Source organism: Callionymus lyra, chromosome 13 (assembly GCF_982586985.1).
Source record: "Callionymus lyra chromosome 13, fCalLyr1.hap1.1, whole genome shotgun sequence".
Lineage (NCBI taxonomy): Eukaryota > Metazoa > Chordata > Actinopteri > Syngnathiformes > Callionymidae > Callionymus > Callionymus lyra.
In genome coordinates this window covers 3771493-3787786 of record NC_141830.1, presented here as the reverse complement: position 1 = coordinate 3787786, position 16294 = coordinate 3771493, and the positions used below count along the sequence as shown (strand labels likewise).

The window sequence follows — 16294 nt, the reverse complement described above, 5'->3', positions numbered from 1 at the left end:
CTCAGTTTGGCGGGAAACCGATGCAAGTCCCGCGAGACTGAGCGTTATAAGACATATTTTTCTACCATCATGTCGACACCGTAGCGCAGAAATGAAAAAAAGGGAAATATCATCTTTAAACCTTCACTACAGTACTCGCGGCTACATTTTTAGGTGAAAGAAAAATATATTGCATTAATATCGATACTGCAATTCAAGACAATAATATCGAATATTGCACTTATTTCCAATAGCGTGCAGCACTAACCAGAATTGATGAAACGATGAACTGTGTCCCCATATTTACTTGATTTTAATGTTTGGGAAAAACCACAAGTATCACAAATCTTTTGTAGTTGAAGTGACTCTCACTGATTCATGTGCAGATCATCCGTTAACGCTGTCGGACGACGAGCTGGTGTTCAGTGAGGATGAGATGGACTGCAGTGGATCCACTTTACATCTCAAAACAAAGACCAGTCGAGGATTACTGGACATCAGCAGGTTAGTTTGTGTGATGAGCAGAGAATGTTGCTCAGATATGAAGGTACCTGGACCTGAATGTGTGTCTGTGCAGACTTAAGGGATTTAGCGTTTTATAATAATATTAATAATAATAATCTACGTGGCAATTTAATATTGACAGAAAAACAATAATAAAGAAACAATAAACTCATAATGATAATAAATAAAAGAAAAACACCCTTTTGTAAACTCTGGGTCAGGGTGACCCAAAAGGCTCGAAAACAAATGTGTTTGTGGTATCCCTTGTGTTATCTCAGGGTCCTTGTGACCCCGAAGGCCTCAAAACAAATGTGTTTTTGGTATCCCTTGTTTTGTCTCGGGGTGAACGACCTCCCTCGCTTCCATAAATACACATGTGGTGGTGGAGGCCGTTCACCAACACAAGGGTTAATAATGTTTATTGTTGTTCATATGTATATATTTACAACAAGACAATAACTACTAGTACTAGAGTTGTTGTTTAAATACACTCATTACAGAAGTACAGAAAAGAGGAGAGACTAATTAAAAACATAATATTTTCCATAACCACGCTCCCTGTCGTTCTCCCCGCAGGAGCGTCACGAGTCAGCCGACGTCTTACCGGCCCAGACTTCTGCTGCTGGGTCGACCCGGTTCCGGCCAAAGCTCTCATCTGGCTCCGGCTGTGCTCCACGCTCTGGAGAAGTTCACCGTCTACACTCTGGACATGGCCGTGCTGTTCGGAGCCAGCGCGACCGCACCCGAGGAGACCTGCGCTCAGGTCAGTCGGACACGCCTCAACAAACCTGTTCAGGGTTTTTCTGGATCCAGTCGAGTCGATCTCACCCTCGTGAAGGAAGCAGTCAGATTCAGTGTGTCCTCGCTCGTGGACCTCACTGGCCAAAATGGCTGCCAAAGCAAATGTAGGACTGAAAAAAGTAGCTAATGTCGCCTCAAGTCCTTGAAATGGTGGATAATGTGGAAATGAGCTACTGACACTGTTGGTTCAGCAGAACTTTCACTCTTTTAAAGTCAAATGTAAGTGGGTTTGGAATATTTCTATGGAAGATATTGGCTCAATTAGAATATTGAGTTGTTGACCTTATTACTTAAATTAATTCAACTTTTAATTTATTTTTATATTGTGTTTTATTTAAATATCTGAATTGAAAATGTTAATGAAAAGTTGAATTTGTTGTTTTTTAATTAAATGTAATCTCAAAAAAATATTTTTTTTACACAGTTTGATATTCTAATTCAAAACAAAACAAGTGTTTTGAATTCAATATCTTTTAATGTTAATAACGTTTAGGTATCTATGTATCTTTTGTAGCTAAATTAAATATAAATAGGTTTTTATAATAGTTTCGAGCTTGTGTCTGATGAAACTTTTGTACCATTTTTATTTTTATTTTGAATTTAAAAAGCTACAGATTAGAATAATACAGAATTTAGAAAAGGCATTTTTAAATCATTGCTATTAAAATTTTAACTTGTACTTTGAACTGTATGTGTTCAATATAATTAAGGAATATATATATATATATATATATATATATATATATATATATATAAAACAAATGATTTAAAACAATATAGAAATGATTGAACTAGGTTGATCAAAAATGTAATTAAATATCAGACAAAGTCTACGTTCAACTTTACGACTAGTTGGTTTTCACGCTGGCTTCGTTCAACCTTCTCATGACTTCAACTCGTACTTTGAAATGCAAGAACCAGTTAAACGTCCAACTAAACTGTCTGTTTACTAAGATTCCTATTGTTTGAGTTAGCTGACTTTTTCCCGTCGTTCTCGCTCTGCAGATCTTCGTGGAGGCCAAGAGAACCTCTCCGAGTGTCCTGTACATCCCACACATCGGTCAGTGGTGGGAGACGGTCGGCCCGGCGCTGAAGGCAACATTCCTCAGTCTGCTCACCTCCATTCCTGCCTTCGCTCCCATCCTGCTGCTCGCCACATGCAACCTCCAGTATTCCCATCTCAGCCTGGAAGTATGTGTCGCGTCACGACCAGGACGGATTATTCTAGAGAGCTTTCACTCACCATTTTTATCCCTCAGATCCAGGAACTGTTTAGGATTGAATACGGGGAGGTCTTCCAGGTTCCTGTTCCCACCAGCAGGGAGAGAAGGAACTTCTTCGAGGACTTGATCTTGAACCAGGCTGCCAGAGCTCCGCCCTCCAGGAAGAAGGCTGGTGAGATGAATATTCAAGTGTATTTTTAATATATATTCAATATATTGTAGCTTATTGTATATAATTATATCGGTTGCATCATTTCAAGTGTTAAAACTTTGCTGTTAAATACAAAATAATATTCATTTCTGTATTGAAATTATCATCATTAATTAACATTAATTATCATTAATCGAACAATTGAATCAAATAAATTGTGTAGTTTCTTTTTTTTATTTTTAAAAATCAAATATTTTCTTCTGAAAAAATGAAATTTATTTATTTAATATTTTTTAATTGCTAATATTTTTAATTCAATATAAAATGCTACTGATGAAAACAAAAATCAAAATAAATATTTATGATATTCAAACCCATTCATTCATAAAATATTAAGTTTGTAAAAATGCGATTATAAACCAATAGAAATAAACCTCAATATACAAATTATAAAAATCTAATGATAAATACATTTAAAGACAAAAATTACTAAATGATATTATTTAAAAAAAAAAAGTAATATCCAACTTGGTGTAAAATCATTTTCTTTATTTTGAATTATTAATTAACATTAATTATCATTAATCGAACAATTGAATCAAATAAATTGTATATTGAAAGGGTTTCTTTTTCTATTTTTAAAAATCAAATATTTTCTAAATTATTTTTTATTTTACACATAGTTTGACACTAATTATAATTATTGAAAAAATGTTTTTTTTTTATTTAATATTTTTTATTTGCTAATCTTTTTAATTCAATATAAAATGCTACTGATGAAAACAAAAATCAAAATAAATATTTATGATATTCAAACCCATTCATTCATAAAATATTAAGTTTGTAAAAATGCGATTATAAACCAGGAGAAATAAACCTCAATATACAAATGATAAAAATGTATTGATAAAAACATTTTAAAACAAAAAATATTAAATTATATATATTTTTTAAAGAAATGTAATATCCAACTTAGTGTAAAATAATTTCATTTACTTGTATTATTCTATTCCATTATTAGAAAACGAATGAAACGAAAGACTATTATTTTCCTTAAGATTAAACCATGAACTGCTAAGAATCATAAGTTATTGTTCCTTCAGTGCAAAATGCGTTGGAGCTCCTTCCTGTGGCTCCGCCTCCTGCGCCGCGTCAGCTGACCGAACAGGAGGCCAAACGTTTGGAGGAACAAGAGGAAGACACTCTCCGAGAACTTCGCCTCTTCCTCCGTGACGTCACCGTCCGTCTGTCCCAAGACAAGCGCTTCAAGGCCTTCACCAAGCCTGTGGACTTGGAAGAGGTACGAGATCCTCACATGATCCAGTCTTTTTTCCCGACACCAACCGGTCCCGTCTGATGCTGAAGGTCCCGGACTACGCCGAGGTGATCCAGACGCCCATGGATCTGGCCACGGTTCACTCGAAGATCGACCGGCATCAGTACGGGACGGCCAAAGAGTTTGTCGACGACGTGGATCTGATCTGGAAGAACGCTCTGGAATACAACCCGGACCGCGATCCCTCGGGTACTTTGAACCTCGTCTGTCACTTATTTGTCGCCGAGATTCTTGTTATTCACGGGAGCGATTGTGTTTGTTTCAGACCGACAGATCCGCCACCGAGCATGTGCCCTGAAGGACACGCTTCATGCCATCATTAAAACGGAACTGGATGAAAATTTTGAGAAGATTTGTCAGGATATTAAGATTTCTCGCAGCACAAGAGGTACATTTTGAAGGAAGTGTATTGACTTGATTTATTTAATCATTAGTTTTAATATAACTTAAGTAATTTGTATGTTAAAAGGTTAAATTATTTTTTGAAAAAACAACATAACCCTTGTGCTATCTCTGGGTCATGGTGGCCCGAAAACAAATCCGTTTGTGCTATCCCTTATGTGGTCTCTGGGTCAAGGTGAATCCAACACAGAGTCAACACAAGGGATACCACAAATGCATTTGTTTTCAAGCCTTCAGGTCACCTTGACCCAGAGATAACACAAGGGATACCACAAAAACATTTGTTTTCGGGCCTTCAGGTCACCTTGACCCAGAGATAACACAAGGGATACCACAAAAACATTTGTTTTCGGGCCTTCAGGTCACCTTGACCCAGAGATAACACAAGGGATACCACAAAAACATTTGTTTTCGGGCCTTCAGGTCACCTTGACCCAGAGATAACACAAGGGATACCACAAAAACATTTGTTTTCGGGCCTTCAGGTCACCTTGATCCAGAGATAACACAAGGGATACCACAAAAACATTTGTTTTCGGGCCTTCAGGTCACCTTGATCCAGAGATAACACAAGGGATACCACAAAAACATTTGTTTTCTATGCCTCTAGGTCACCTTGACCCAGAGATAACACAAGGGATACCACAAAAACATTTGTTTTCTGTGCCTTCAGGTCACCTTGACCCAGAGATAACACAAGGGATACCACAAAAACATTTGTTTTCGGGCCTTCAGGTCACCTTGACCCAGAGATAACACAAGGGATACCACAAAAACATTTGTTTTCGGGCCTTCAGGTCACCTTGACCCAGAGATAACACAAGGGATACCACAAAAACATTTGTTTTCGGGCCTTCAGGTCACCTTGACCCAGAGATAACACAAGGGATACCACAAAAACATTTGTTTTCGGGCCTTCAGGTCACCTTGACCCAGAGATAACACAAGGGTTAATTTTAACCAGTTGAAGTGAAATGTTGCGTCACTCGTTTCACCTCCACAGGTAACACGACTTCACTTCAGCCTCCTACCTTCTACAATGTTCTTCCCAAACCGCCCAAGTCTCCAGCAGAGGTCAAGGTCACCGATGAGACCCCACATAAGGAGCCTGTGGTCTCGACTTCAGCCACAAGTGCAGCAGCACCCAAGAGCTCGGGTAAGAAGAACTTTACGTAGAGTGAGTGACAGTGTCAGTACTGTCAGGTCAGTACATGAGCGGGAGAGTCGAGCACATCAGTAACTAAATACTCTAAAATAACTCATGATCTACTCGCCCTCATGTCGACTAATGTTGGGATTATTTTCAAAGTAATGTGTTCTTTTTAGAGTTATAGACAAAAATGTTTCTTCACTTTAATGTAGCGACTGGAGCTCAGTTGTCTTCGTCTTTATCTTCGTCCAGAAAGACGAAACATTTATTTATTGATTTCTTTAATGACAGCCGTTTGTACAAAATACTTGTTTACTAGTGATGTGTTGATGGAGCTTAATGAAACACTGTCATTATCTTCAGAGTCCACTAGATGGTAGTGATGTGTTGATGAAGCTTCATGAAACAGTGTCATTATCTTCAGAGTCCACTAAATGGTAGTGATGTGTTGATGAAGCTTCATGAAACGGTGTCATTATCTTCAGAGTCCACTTTATGGTAGTGATGTGTTGATGAAGCTTAATGAAACACTGTCATTATCTTCAGAGTCCACTAGATGGTAGTGATGTGTTGATGAAGCTTCATGAAACACTGTCATTATCTTCAGAGTCCACTAGATGGTAGTGATGTGTTGATGGAGCTTCATGAAACAGTGTCATTATTTTCAGAGTCCACTAGATGGTAGTGATGTGTTGATGGAGCTTCATGAAACACTGTCATTATCTTCAGAGTCCACTAGATGGTAGTGATGTGTTGATGAAGCTTCATGAAACAGTGCCATTATCTTCAGAGTCCACTAGATGGTAGTGATGTGTTGATGAAGCTTCATGAAACACTGTCATTATCTTCAGAGTCCACTAGATGGTAGTGATGTGTTGATGGAGCTTCATGAAACAGTGTCATTATCTTCAGAGTCCACTAGATGGCGTCTCTGCACTATTTGTTTTGAACAAGTGTTCTAATGAAACATCATTTTTAAACTGATGGCGCCACCTACTGACCTCTGAACAACATGACACTGTTTCATGAAGCTTCATCAACACATCACTATTGTTAACTGCATTACATAACACAATTCAAAGTCTTAGTTGCATTTAAAAAAAGGAAAAAATGTAAAGTGTGGATGTAAAATCCAATAGTTTCCTGCACATGCTCAGACCGGATCAGAGCTGACATGAAGAATGACCAAACGTTCATCTTTACAGTCCAGAAGAAGAGACGCCGCAGAGGACGCTGGTCTTCTGGCATCTATTCACCCAAGAAACACTCCAAAGACGTGTCCAGAGACGAGGGCCGCCTGGACTCGGACTCGGACGAACACGAGAAGGAGAAATCGGGGGAAACTCAAAGCGACGACGGAAAGGACGAGAAGATCGTTGAACCGGAGTCGGTCAAGATGGACGCGGTAGAATCTGTCAGTCAGGAACTGGAACCGAAAGATAAGATGATCCAGGAAGGATTGAGACGCTGCGATGAAGAGACTTCGCCAGAGTCTGGTGGTCGTGAAGAGCAGAACAAAAGCTCTGAAGCGATGGAGACGGAAGCACCAGAGACGACATGTGAAGACTCCAGCTCAGGTAGTTGATCTGAACACATATCAGCTGTTATCTATTATTATCTAACAGTTTGTGTTCAGTGTTGAACTAGAGACATGTCTTTGTCAAACTGAGACACATGGTGTTGTATTTGACAGACTGACCCAAGTCACCCAAGTACTGACTCATCGTGAGGAGTTACATGTTATACTGTCGTGGGACTGAAATGAAGACGCAGAAACAAACCAGTAAAAGTGTATTTTATATACTTTTTAATCTCGTTAAAAACTATTTTTTCCATAGTAGTCTTGAGGGGTCACACATGCTCACAAAAGTCCTGCAATAAAAACCCTGGGGTCAGATTTAAAGACGAGTCACGTGAAATAAATACAAAACTGACTGTATCTATGTGGCCCTCGTGGAGTCAAAGGTCAACAAAACAACAATCTTGTTTGATGTTGTTTTTACCTTAAGATTGGCATCAGTGCTATATTAGTTATATAAGTGTATTTATTTAATATCATCGTTGTAAAATAAAACAGGGATCTTTTGAGGTGATGAGAATATAAAGATTTATATAAATAAAAATAAAATGATTAAAAATACATAACCTTAATAAAAAAAATGCATTTAATTCAATAATATTTACGTTTGTTTTTTGTTCTGCGATATATTTACCAAACCTGTGCAAATATATTACTTTGACAATCAAGTCTTTAATTTTCAGAGCAAAATGTCCGGCGCGTGAGTCGGTCTTCAAAGACTCCCGTGCAGCAGATCCACATGGACCAGGCCCTGCAGATCCTGGACCGAGAACCTCCTCTGGTCGTGGACAAAGAACGACTGAAGGTTCGTGAAGCAGCGACTCGTGAGACGGAAAACTTCAGACGAACGATTCCGACGATGGTTTTAATTTCAGGAGCTTCTAGAGACGGTGGTGACGAAGACGGACGGATACGAAGTCTTTAAACTGGAGAAACTCTACGCGTTGATCTGCCAGAACATCTACAGACATCGAGGCGACTACGACAAGACGCCGCTGACACAGGTTTGTTCTCCGCTTGAATGATGTATAGTTTGTTTTTAATTACTTTCCTTACTCTACTTGCTATTTTGAGACGGACGGAGACGTAAACAACAACGAGACATAGAAGTACAAACTGACAACTTTACAGAACGAGACACTTATTGGTCGAAGTGTGTATTTAAGAAATTATTGATTTATTAAATAAGAAATGATAAATGATCACATTAACATGTTTTCGATGCATATCGCACGTGCTAATATCCCGATATTTCTTCCATATATCGTGCAGCTCTATGTTAAATTATTTACGTTCCACTTGGTGTTTTGAGATCTTTTCATGGGATTGTTGTGAAGAAATGTGTTGAAAGTAGAGCTGCACGGTACTGGAAATAAATGCGATATTCGATATTAGTGTCTATCAATATTAATGCGATATTTTTTCTTTCACCTAATAATGTAGCCGCGCACAGGAGTGAGTACTTTAGTGAAGGTCTGGAGGTTTATAGAAGGAAAACGATGATATTTCCCTTTCGTTTATTTTCATACTTCTGTGTCGACATGATGGTAGAAAAATATCTCTTATAACGCTCAGTCTCGCGGGACTTGCAACAACTTAGCTCGTTAGCATACGGTGAAGACAGACACAAAACACTTTATAAATGATGCTAACAACTTAGCTCGTTAGCATACGGTGAAGACAGACACAAAACACTTTATAAATGATGCTAACAACTTAGCTTGTTAGCATACGGTGAAGACGGACAGGTTTGTTTGGAAGTTCACGATCCTATAAGAAAACAACTGAGACGAGATGAAAAGTTCTTACAATATGTTGCTTTAACAAAGGAGGTTGAAAGAGACGAGTGACTGGATCACTAGTGTTTGACTAGATCATAAGTTAGTATTACTTCACTGGATCACTAGTGTTTGACTAGATCATAAGTTAGTATTACTTCACTGGATCACTAGTGTTTGACTAGATCATAAGTTAGTATTACTTCACTGGATCACTAGTGTTTGACTAGATCATAAGTTAGTATTACTTCACTGGATCACTAGTGTTTGACTAGATCATAAGTTAGTATTACTTCACTGGATCACTAGTGTTTGACTAGATCATAAGTTAGTATTACTTCACTGGATCACTAGTGTTTGACTAGATCATAAGTTAGTATTACTTCACTGGATCACTAGTGTTTGACTAGATCATAAGTTAGTATTACTTCACTGGATCACTAGTGTTTGACTAGATCATAAGTTAGTATTACTTCACTGGATCACTAGTGTTTGACTAGATCATGAGTTAGTATTACTTCACTGGATCACTAGTGTTTGACTAGATTATGAGTTAGTATTACTTCACTGGATCACTAGTGTTTGACTAGATCATAAGTTAGTATTACTTCACTGGATCACTAGTGTTTGACTAGATCATAAGTTAGTATTACTTCACTGGATCACTAGTGTTTGACTAGATCATAAGTTAGTATTACTTCACTGGATCACTAGTGTTTGACTAGATCATAAGTTAGTATTACTTCACTGGATCACTAGTGTTTGACTAGATCATAAGTTAGTATTACTTCACTGGATCACTAGTGTTTGACTAGATCATAAGTTAGTATTACTTCACTGGATCACTAGTGTTTGACTAGATCATAAGTTAGTATTACTTCACTGGATCACTAGTGTTTGACTAGATCATAAGTTAGTATTACTTCACTGGATCACTAGTGTTTGACTAGATCATAAGTTAGTATTACTTCACTGGATCACTAGTGTTTGACTAGATCATAAGTTAGTATTACTTCACTGGATCACTAGTGTTTGACTAGATCATGAGTTAGTATTACTTCACTGGATCACTAGTGTTTGACTAGATTATGAGTTAGTATTACTTCACTGGATCACTAGTGTTTGACTAGATCATAAGTTAGTATTACTTCACTGGATCACTAGTGTTTGACTAGATCATAAGTTAGTATTACTTCACTGGATCACTAGTGTTTGACTAGATCATAAGTTAGTATTACTTCACTGGATCACTAGTGTTTGACTAGATCATAAGTTAGTATTACTTCACTGGATCACTAGTGTTTGACTAGATCATAAATTAGTATTACTTCACTGGATCACTAGTGTTTGACTAGATCATAAGTTAGTATTACTTCACTGGATCACTAGCGTTTGACTAGATCATGAGTTAGTATTACTTCACTGGATCACTAGTGTTTGACTAGATCATAAGTTAGTATTACTTCACTGGATCACTAGTGTTTGACTAGATCATATGTTAGTATTACTTCACTGGATCACTAGTGTTTAACTAGATCATAAGTTAGTATTACTTCACTGGATCACTAGTGTTTGACTAGATCATAAGTTAGTATTACTTCACTGGATCACTAGTGTTTGACTAGATCATAAGTTAGTATTACTTCACTGGATCACTAGTGTTTGACTAGATCATGAGTTAGTATTACTTCACTGGATCACTAGTGTTTGACTAGATCATAAGTTAGTATTACTTCACTGGATCACTAGTGTTTGACTAGATCATAAGTTAGTATTACTTCACTGGATCACTAGTGTTTGACTAGATCACAAGTTAGTATTACTTCACTGGATCACTAGTGTTTGACTAGATCATAAGTTAGTATTACTTCACTGGATCACTAGTGTTTGACTAGATCACAAGTTAGTATTACTTCACTGGATCACTAGTGTTTGACTAGATCATAAGTTAGTATTACTTAACTGGATCACTAGTGTTTGACTAGATCATAAGTTAGTATTACTTCACTGGATCACTAGTGTTTGACTAGATCACAAGTTAGTATTACTTCACTGGATCACTAGTGTTTGACTAGAACAGAAGTTAGTATTACTTCACTGGATCACTAGTGTTTGACTAGATCATAAGTTAGTATTACTTCACTGGATCACTAGTGTTTGACTAGATCATAAGTTAGTATTACTTCACTGGATCACTAGTGTTTGACTAGAACAGAAGTTAGTATTACTTCACTGGATCACTAGTGTTTGACTAGATCATAAGTTAGTATTACTTCACTGGATCACTAGTGTTTGACTAGATCATAAGTTAGTATTACTTCACTGGATCACTAGTGTTTGACTAGATCGTAAGTTAGTATTACTTCACTGGATCACTAGTGTTTGTCTAGAACAGAAGTTAGTATTACTTCACTGGATCACTAGTGTTTGACTAGATCACAAGTTAGTATTACTTCACTGGATCACTAGTGTTTGACTAGATCATAAGTTAGTATTACTTCACTGGATCACTAGTGTTTGACTAGATCACAAGTTAGTATTACTTCACTGGATCACTAGTGTTTGACTAGAACAGAAGTTAGTATTACTTCACTGGATCACTAGTGTTTGACTAGATCATAAGTTAGTATTACTTCACTGGATCACTAGTGTTTGACTAGATCATAAATTAGTATTACTTCACTGGATCACTAGTGTTTGACTAGATCATAAGTTAGTATTACTTCACTGGATCACTAGTGTTTGACTAGATCATAAGTTAGTATTACTTCACTGGATCACTAGTGTTTGACTAGAACAGAAGTTAGTATTACTTCACTGGATCACTAGTGTTTGACTAGATCATAAGTTAGTATTACTTCACTGGATCACTAGTGTTTGACTAGATCATAAGTTAGTATTACTTCACTGGATCACTAGTGTTTGACTAGATCATAAGTTAGTATTACTTCACTGGATCACTAGTGTTTGACTAGAACAGAAGTTAGTATTACTTCACTGGATCACTAGTGTTTGACTAGATCATAAGTTAGTATTACTTCACTGGATCACTAGTGTTTGACTAGATCGTAAGTTAGTATTACTTCACTGGATCACTAGTGTTTGACTAGAACAGAAGTTAGTATTACTTCACTGGATCACTAGTGTTTGACTAGATCACAAGTTAGTATTACTTCACTGGATCACTAGTGTTTGACTAGAACAGAAGTTAGTATTACTTCACTGGATCACTAGTGTTTGACTAGATCACAAGTTAGTATTACTTCACTGGATCACTAGTGTTTGACTAGAACAGAAGTTAGTATTACTTCACTGGATCACTAGTGTTTGACTAGATCATAAGTTAGTATTACTTCACTGGATCACTAGTGTTTGACTAGATCATAAATTAGTATTACTTCACTGGATCACTAGTGTTTGACTAGATCATAAATTAGTATTACTTCACTGGATCACTAGTGTTTGACTAGATCATAAGTTAGTATTACTTCACTGGATCACTAGTGTTTGACTAGATCATTAGTTAGTATTACTTCACTGGATCACTAGTGTTTGACTAGAACAGAAGTTAGTATTACTTCACTGGATCACTAGTGTTTGACTAGATCATAAGTTAGTATTACTTCACTGGATCACTAGTGTTTGACTAGATCATAAGTTAGTATTACTTCACTGGATCACTAGTGTTTGACTAGATCACAAGTTAGTATTACTTCAATGGATCACTAGTGTTTGACTAGATCATAAGTTAGTATTACTTCACTGGATCACTAGTGTTTGACTAGAACAGAAGTTAGTATTACTTCACTGGATCACTAGTGTTTGACTAGATCATAAGTTAGTATTACTTCACTGGATCACTAGTGTTTGACTAGATCACAAGTTAGTATTACTTCACTGGATCACTAGTGTTTGACTAGATCATAAGTTAGTATTACTTCACTGGATCACTAGTGTTTGACTAGATCACAAGTTAGTATTACTTCACTGGATCACTAGTGTTTGACTAGATCATAAGTTAGTATTACTTCACTGGATCACTAGTGTTTGACTAGAACAGAAGTTAGTATTACTTCACTGGATCACTAGTGTTTGACTAGATCACAAGTTAGTATTACTTCACTGGATCACTAGTGTTTGACTAGATCATAAGTTAGTATTACTTCACTGGATCACTAGTGTTTGACTAGATCATAAGTTAGTATTACTTCACTGGATATACTGAGCTAAGACTCGTCACCATAGCAACCGAGCCTAACAAGCTGCACAGTTCACAGACGGACGGAGACGTAAACAACAACGAGACATAGAAGTACAAATTGACAACTTTACAGAACGAGACACTGATTGATTGAAGTGCGTATTTAAGAAATGCTTGATTTATACAATAAAAATTATAATTTAACGCACGTTTTCGATGCATATCGCACGAGACAATATCGCGATCGATATTTCTTCCATATATCGTGCAGCCTTATGTTAAATTATTTACGTTCTACTTGGTATTTTGAGATCTTTTCATGGGATTGTTTTGAAGACATGTTTTTATAAATGATGCTCATCTAAAGTTCTGTTGTTAGGACGACAGACACTAAGACTTTCCTCATTGAATTCTCAAAGTATTAATATATTAATAGTAAAAGACTCGTTTTTGAGACTCAATACGACTAAAAATACTTTTTCCTGTTTTTTGTACACGTGTATGATTTTATAACACTTTGAAAAGTACGATTTATTAGATTAGATTGACTTTATTAATCCCTCTGAAAAGTATCAACTTTGAAACACCATGTTTAATATAATTCACAATTACTTATTCGTTAATTCTTTGTGTTCCTTCAGGACCTGGAGCACGAGGTCGAAGGCTTCAGTTGATCTTCTCGCCTCCTGATGATGTTTCAAATGATGTTTCAAATGATGTTTCAAATGTATCGTCTTCAGTTAAAAGTTCTGATGAATTTTTTAGAAATTTTACAGGCACTTGTCGTTAACAGTCGATTGTTTTTCTTGTATTTAATTAAATAATTTCTCTCAATCTCAGGTTCTTTCATTCTTTGATGTCGTTTATATGTTTGTAGAAGATTTTTACTTCTGTCATTGAGAATATTGTAGTAGTTGAATTTAACTTTAAATTATCTTTAAAATGTTGAATCATTGAATCATTTACTTTAAATAATTGTATTCAATATTTTCTTGATTGAAATGTTGAATTGACTTTAATAATCTGTGTATTGACGGGTTTCATTTCTTTTCTTAAATGATTGATTTAAAAATTGTAAAATATTCTTTTTACACAGTTCAATATTATAATTCAAATAATACTTACTAAATAAATAAGAATTCAATATTTTGTCATTCTAAATTCATTATGAAAAACTTAATTTTCTTTACGCAGTTTAAAAATCTGTTCGTTGTCTTGGATCTAAAAGAGAAATGTAGTGTAACTGGCCAGTATTACTGTGTACAATATAGTATAATAATACTTTTTGAAGTCTTGGAATGAGAGTATTATTCTAAAAAAGTATGAAAATATTTGAAAAATGTTTCAATAAATCAAAATTCAACCATACGTTGGAATAATTGAATGAAATGATTCAAAAAAATGACGAAACGCTTTAAAAATGTTTCAATTAATAAAGTCAAAATATAAAATGTTCTTCTGACACTAACGGGTTTATTAATTACGTATATTTTAGGCGACACACCTACACTCTGGCTAAGGTACATCTCGCAACGTACATATAAAATAAATGTGGCGCTATTAACTGGGTTTTAGTACGTTTTTATATATTGTCACTGTTGAGTATTTGTTGTAATTGTCAACGTTCATGACAACAATTGTGTATTATTTAACGAGAGTTAAAGCTAAACTAGTAGCGGAACAATGGCGACAAAAGCGTGTGAAAAGGTAAATAAAAGTGATAGAAATAATCTCTGTATTGAAAGGTTTAATTTCTTTTCTAAAATGATTGACTAAAAAATTGGAAAATTTTCAAAATAAATATTATTTTTACACAGTTCAATATTATAATTCCAATAATACTTACTAAATAAATATGAATTCAATATTTTGTCATTCTAAATTCATTATGAAAAACTTAATTTTCTTTACGCAGTTTAATAATCTATTCGTTGTCTTGGATCTAAAATAAAAAATGTAGTGCAACTACAGTATTACTGTGTACAATATAGTATACTAATACTTTTTGAAGTCTTGGAATGAGAGTATTATTGTAAAAAAGTATGAAAATATTTTGATTTATTTTTTTCAATTCAGTCAAAATTCAACCATTCGTTGGAATAATTGAATGCAATGATTAAAAAAAATGACGAAATGCTTTAAAAATATGTTTCAATTAATAAAGTCAACATATAAAAATGTTCTTATGACACTAAGAGGTTTATTAATTACGTATATTTAAGTCGACACACCTACACTCTGGCTAAGGTACATCTCGCAACGTACATATAAAATAACTGCTGGTTTGTAATTGTCAACGTTTATAAAAAAACAATAGTGTATTATTTAACGAGGGTTAAAGCTAAACTATATATATAACGATATTAAGCGTAAAAGCAGCGACTCTTGTCGACACTTGTGTTTGTTGTGAGGTTGAGGTTCGAGGTCACGTCAGGACACGAACTCAACTTTCCTTCCTCCGCGAACGAGCGCAAACCTTCACGCTCTTTCTCCCGCGAAAACCCCTCGAAACACACGCACGCGGGTTCCAGGGACGCGTCGAATCCTCACGATTTCCTTTTAGTTTTTATCTTTATTTTTTAAGGCGTTTTTTTTTGCCGAGCATCGGGAGTCGCCGCTCAATGACGTCACGACGCATCCCGGAGCGAGGACGCGGGTGATCGCGCGGAAAAGAATCCTCCATAAAAGCAGAGAAACACGGAAGGTCAGGAAGTGAAGGGACGTCACGACGGGGCTGGAAGTGGCGCCACTTTGAGACGGACCAGGCCCGGGTGAGGAGGAACCTGCCGGGGCGAGAGCAGCCAGCGGGTCCCGGTGCTTCGTCGCGTCCTCACGCCGAGCCTCGAGCCGCCCGGTCCCGCCGAGAGAAGCCGCGCCGGGCTCCGAGCTTCCATGACAGGCGGGCGGAGAGTTCGCAGCGTCGGTGCCTGTGAGTGGATCGATATGATCGATTGTGTTGCTGCTAACACACACTTAGCATCGACACTCGTGCTACACAAACCTTTGTGCTCGTTCTTAAGCTCTCACGCCTCGCCATTGTGTCTTGTTCACTTCACAGGCCAGTGTTGTTATTGTGTTGTTATTGTGTTGTTGTTGTTGTTTGTGCAACTGTAGTCATCTCCTGGTATTGTTATTGTTTACTGCACATTAATTACTATTTATATGAATACAACTGTTATTGTTTACTGCA

The 16294-nt window shown here is 36.5% G+C and overlaps 2 protein-coding genes and 1 non-coding gene across 4 annotated transcripts in view; all 3 read left to right on the top strand.

Annotated features, from left to right (window-relative positions):
• The window catches only part of atad2 (ATPase family AAA domain containing 2), a 43833-nt gene extending 29890 nt beyond the window's left edge, over positions 1–13943 (top strand). For both annotated transcript variants that reach the window (XM_087805943.1, XM_087805942.1), the window contains exons 18-29: positions 366–483; positions 1060–1246; positions 2290–2475; positions 2544–2679; positions 3762–3958; positions 4024–4183; positions 4260–4382; positions 5400–5552; positions 6752–7123; positions 7809–7930; positions 8001–8129; positions 13746–13943. In XM_087805943.1, coding sequence (XP_087662069.1) covers positions 366–483; positions 1060–1246; positions 2290–2475; positions 2544–2679; positions 3762–3958; positions 4024–4183; positions 4260–4382; positions 5400–5552; positions 6752–7123; positions 7809–7930; positions 8001–8129; positions 13746–13778 — 1916 coding nt within the window. In that variant the 3' untranslated portion in view covers positions 13779–13943. The remainder of the gene's footprint in view (positions 1–365; positions 484–1059; positions 1247–2289; positions 2476–2543; positions 2680–3761; positions 3959–4023; positions 4184–4259; positions 4383–5399; positions 5553–6751; positions 7124–7808; positions 7931–8000; positions 8130–13745) is intronic.
• LOC148066987 (small nucleolar RNA SNORA5) lies at positions 1324–1435 on the top strand. The gene has a single exon (XR_015713253.1). It is a non-coding gene; the product is annotated as a small nucleolar RNA SNORA5 (small nucleolar RNA).
• Positions 13944–15766: 1823 nt separating the features above from the next.
• zhx1 (zinc fingers and homeoboxes 1) overlaps positions 15767–16294 on the top strand; it is a 28144-nt gene continuing 27616 nt past the window's right edge. Inside the window, exon 1 of the mRNA XM_087806439.1 lies at positions 15767–16033. The gene's annotated coding sequence lies outside the window, so the exon portion shown is untranslated. The remainder of the gene's footprint in view (positions 16034–16294) is intronic.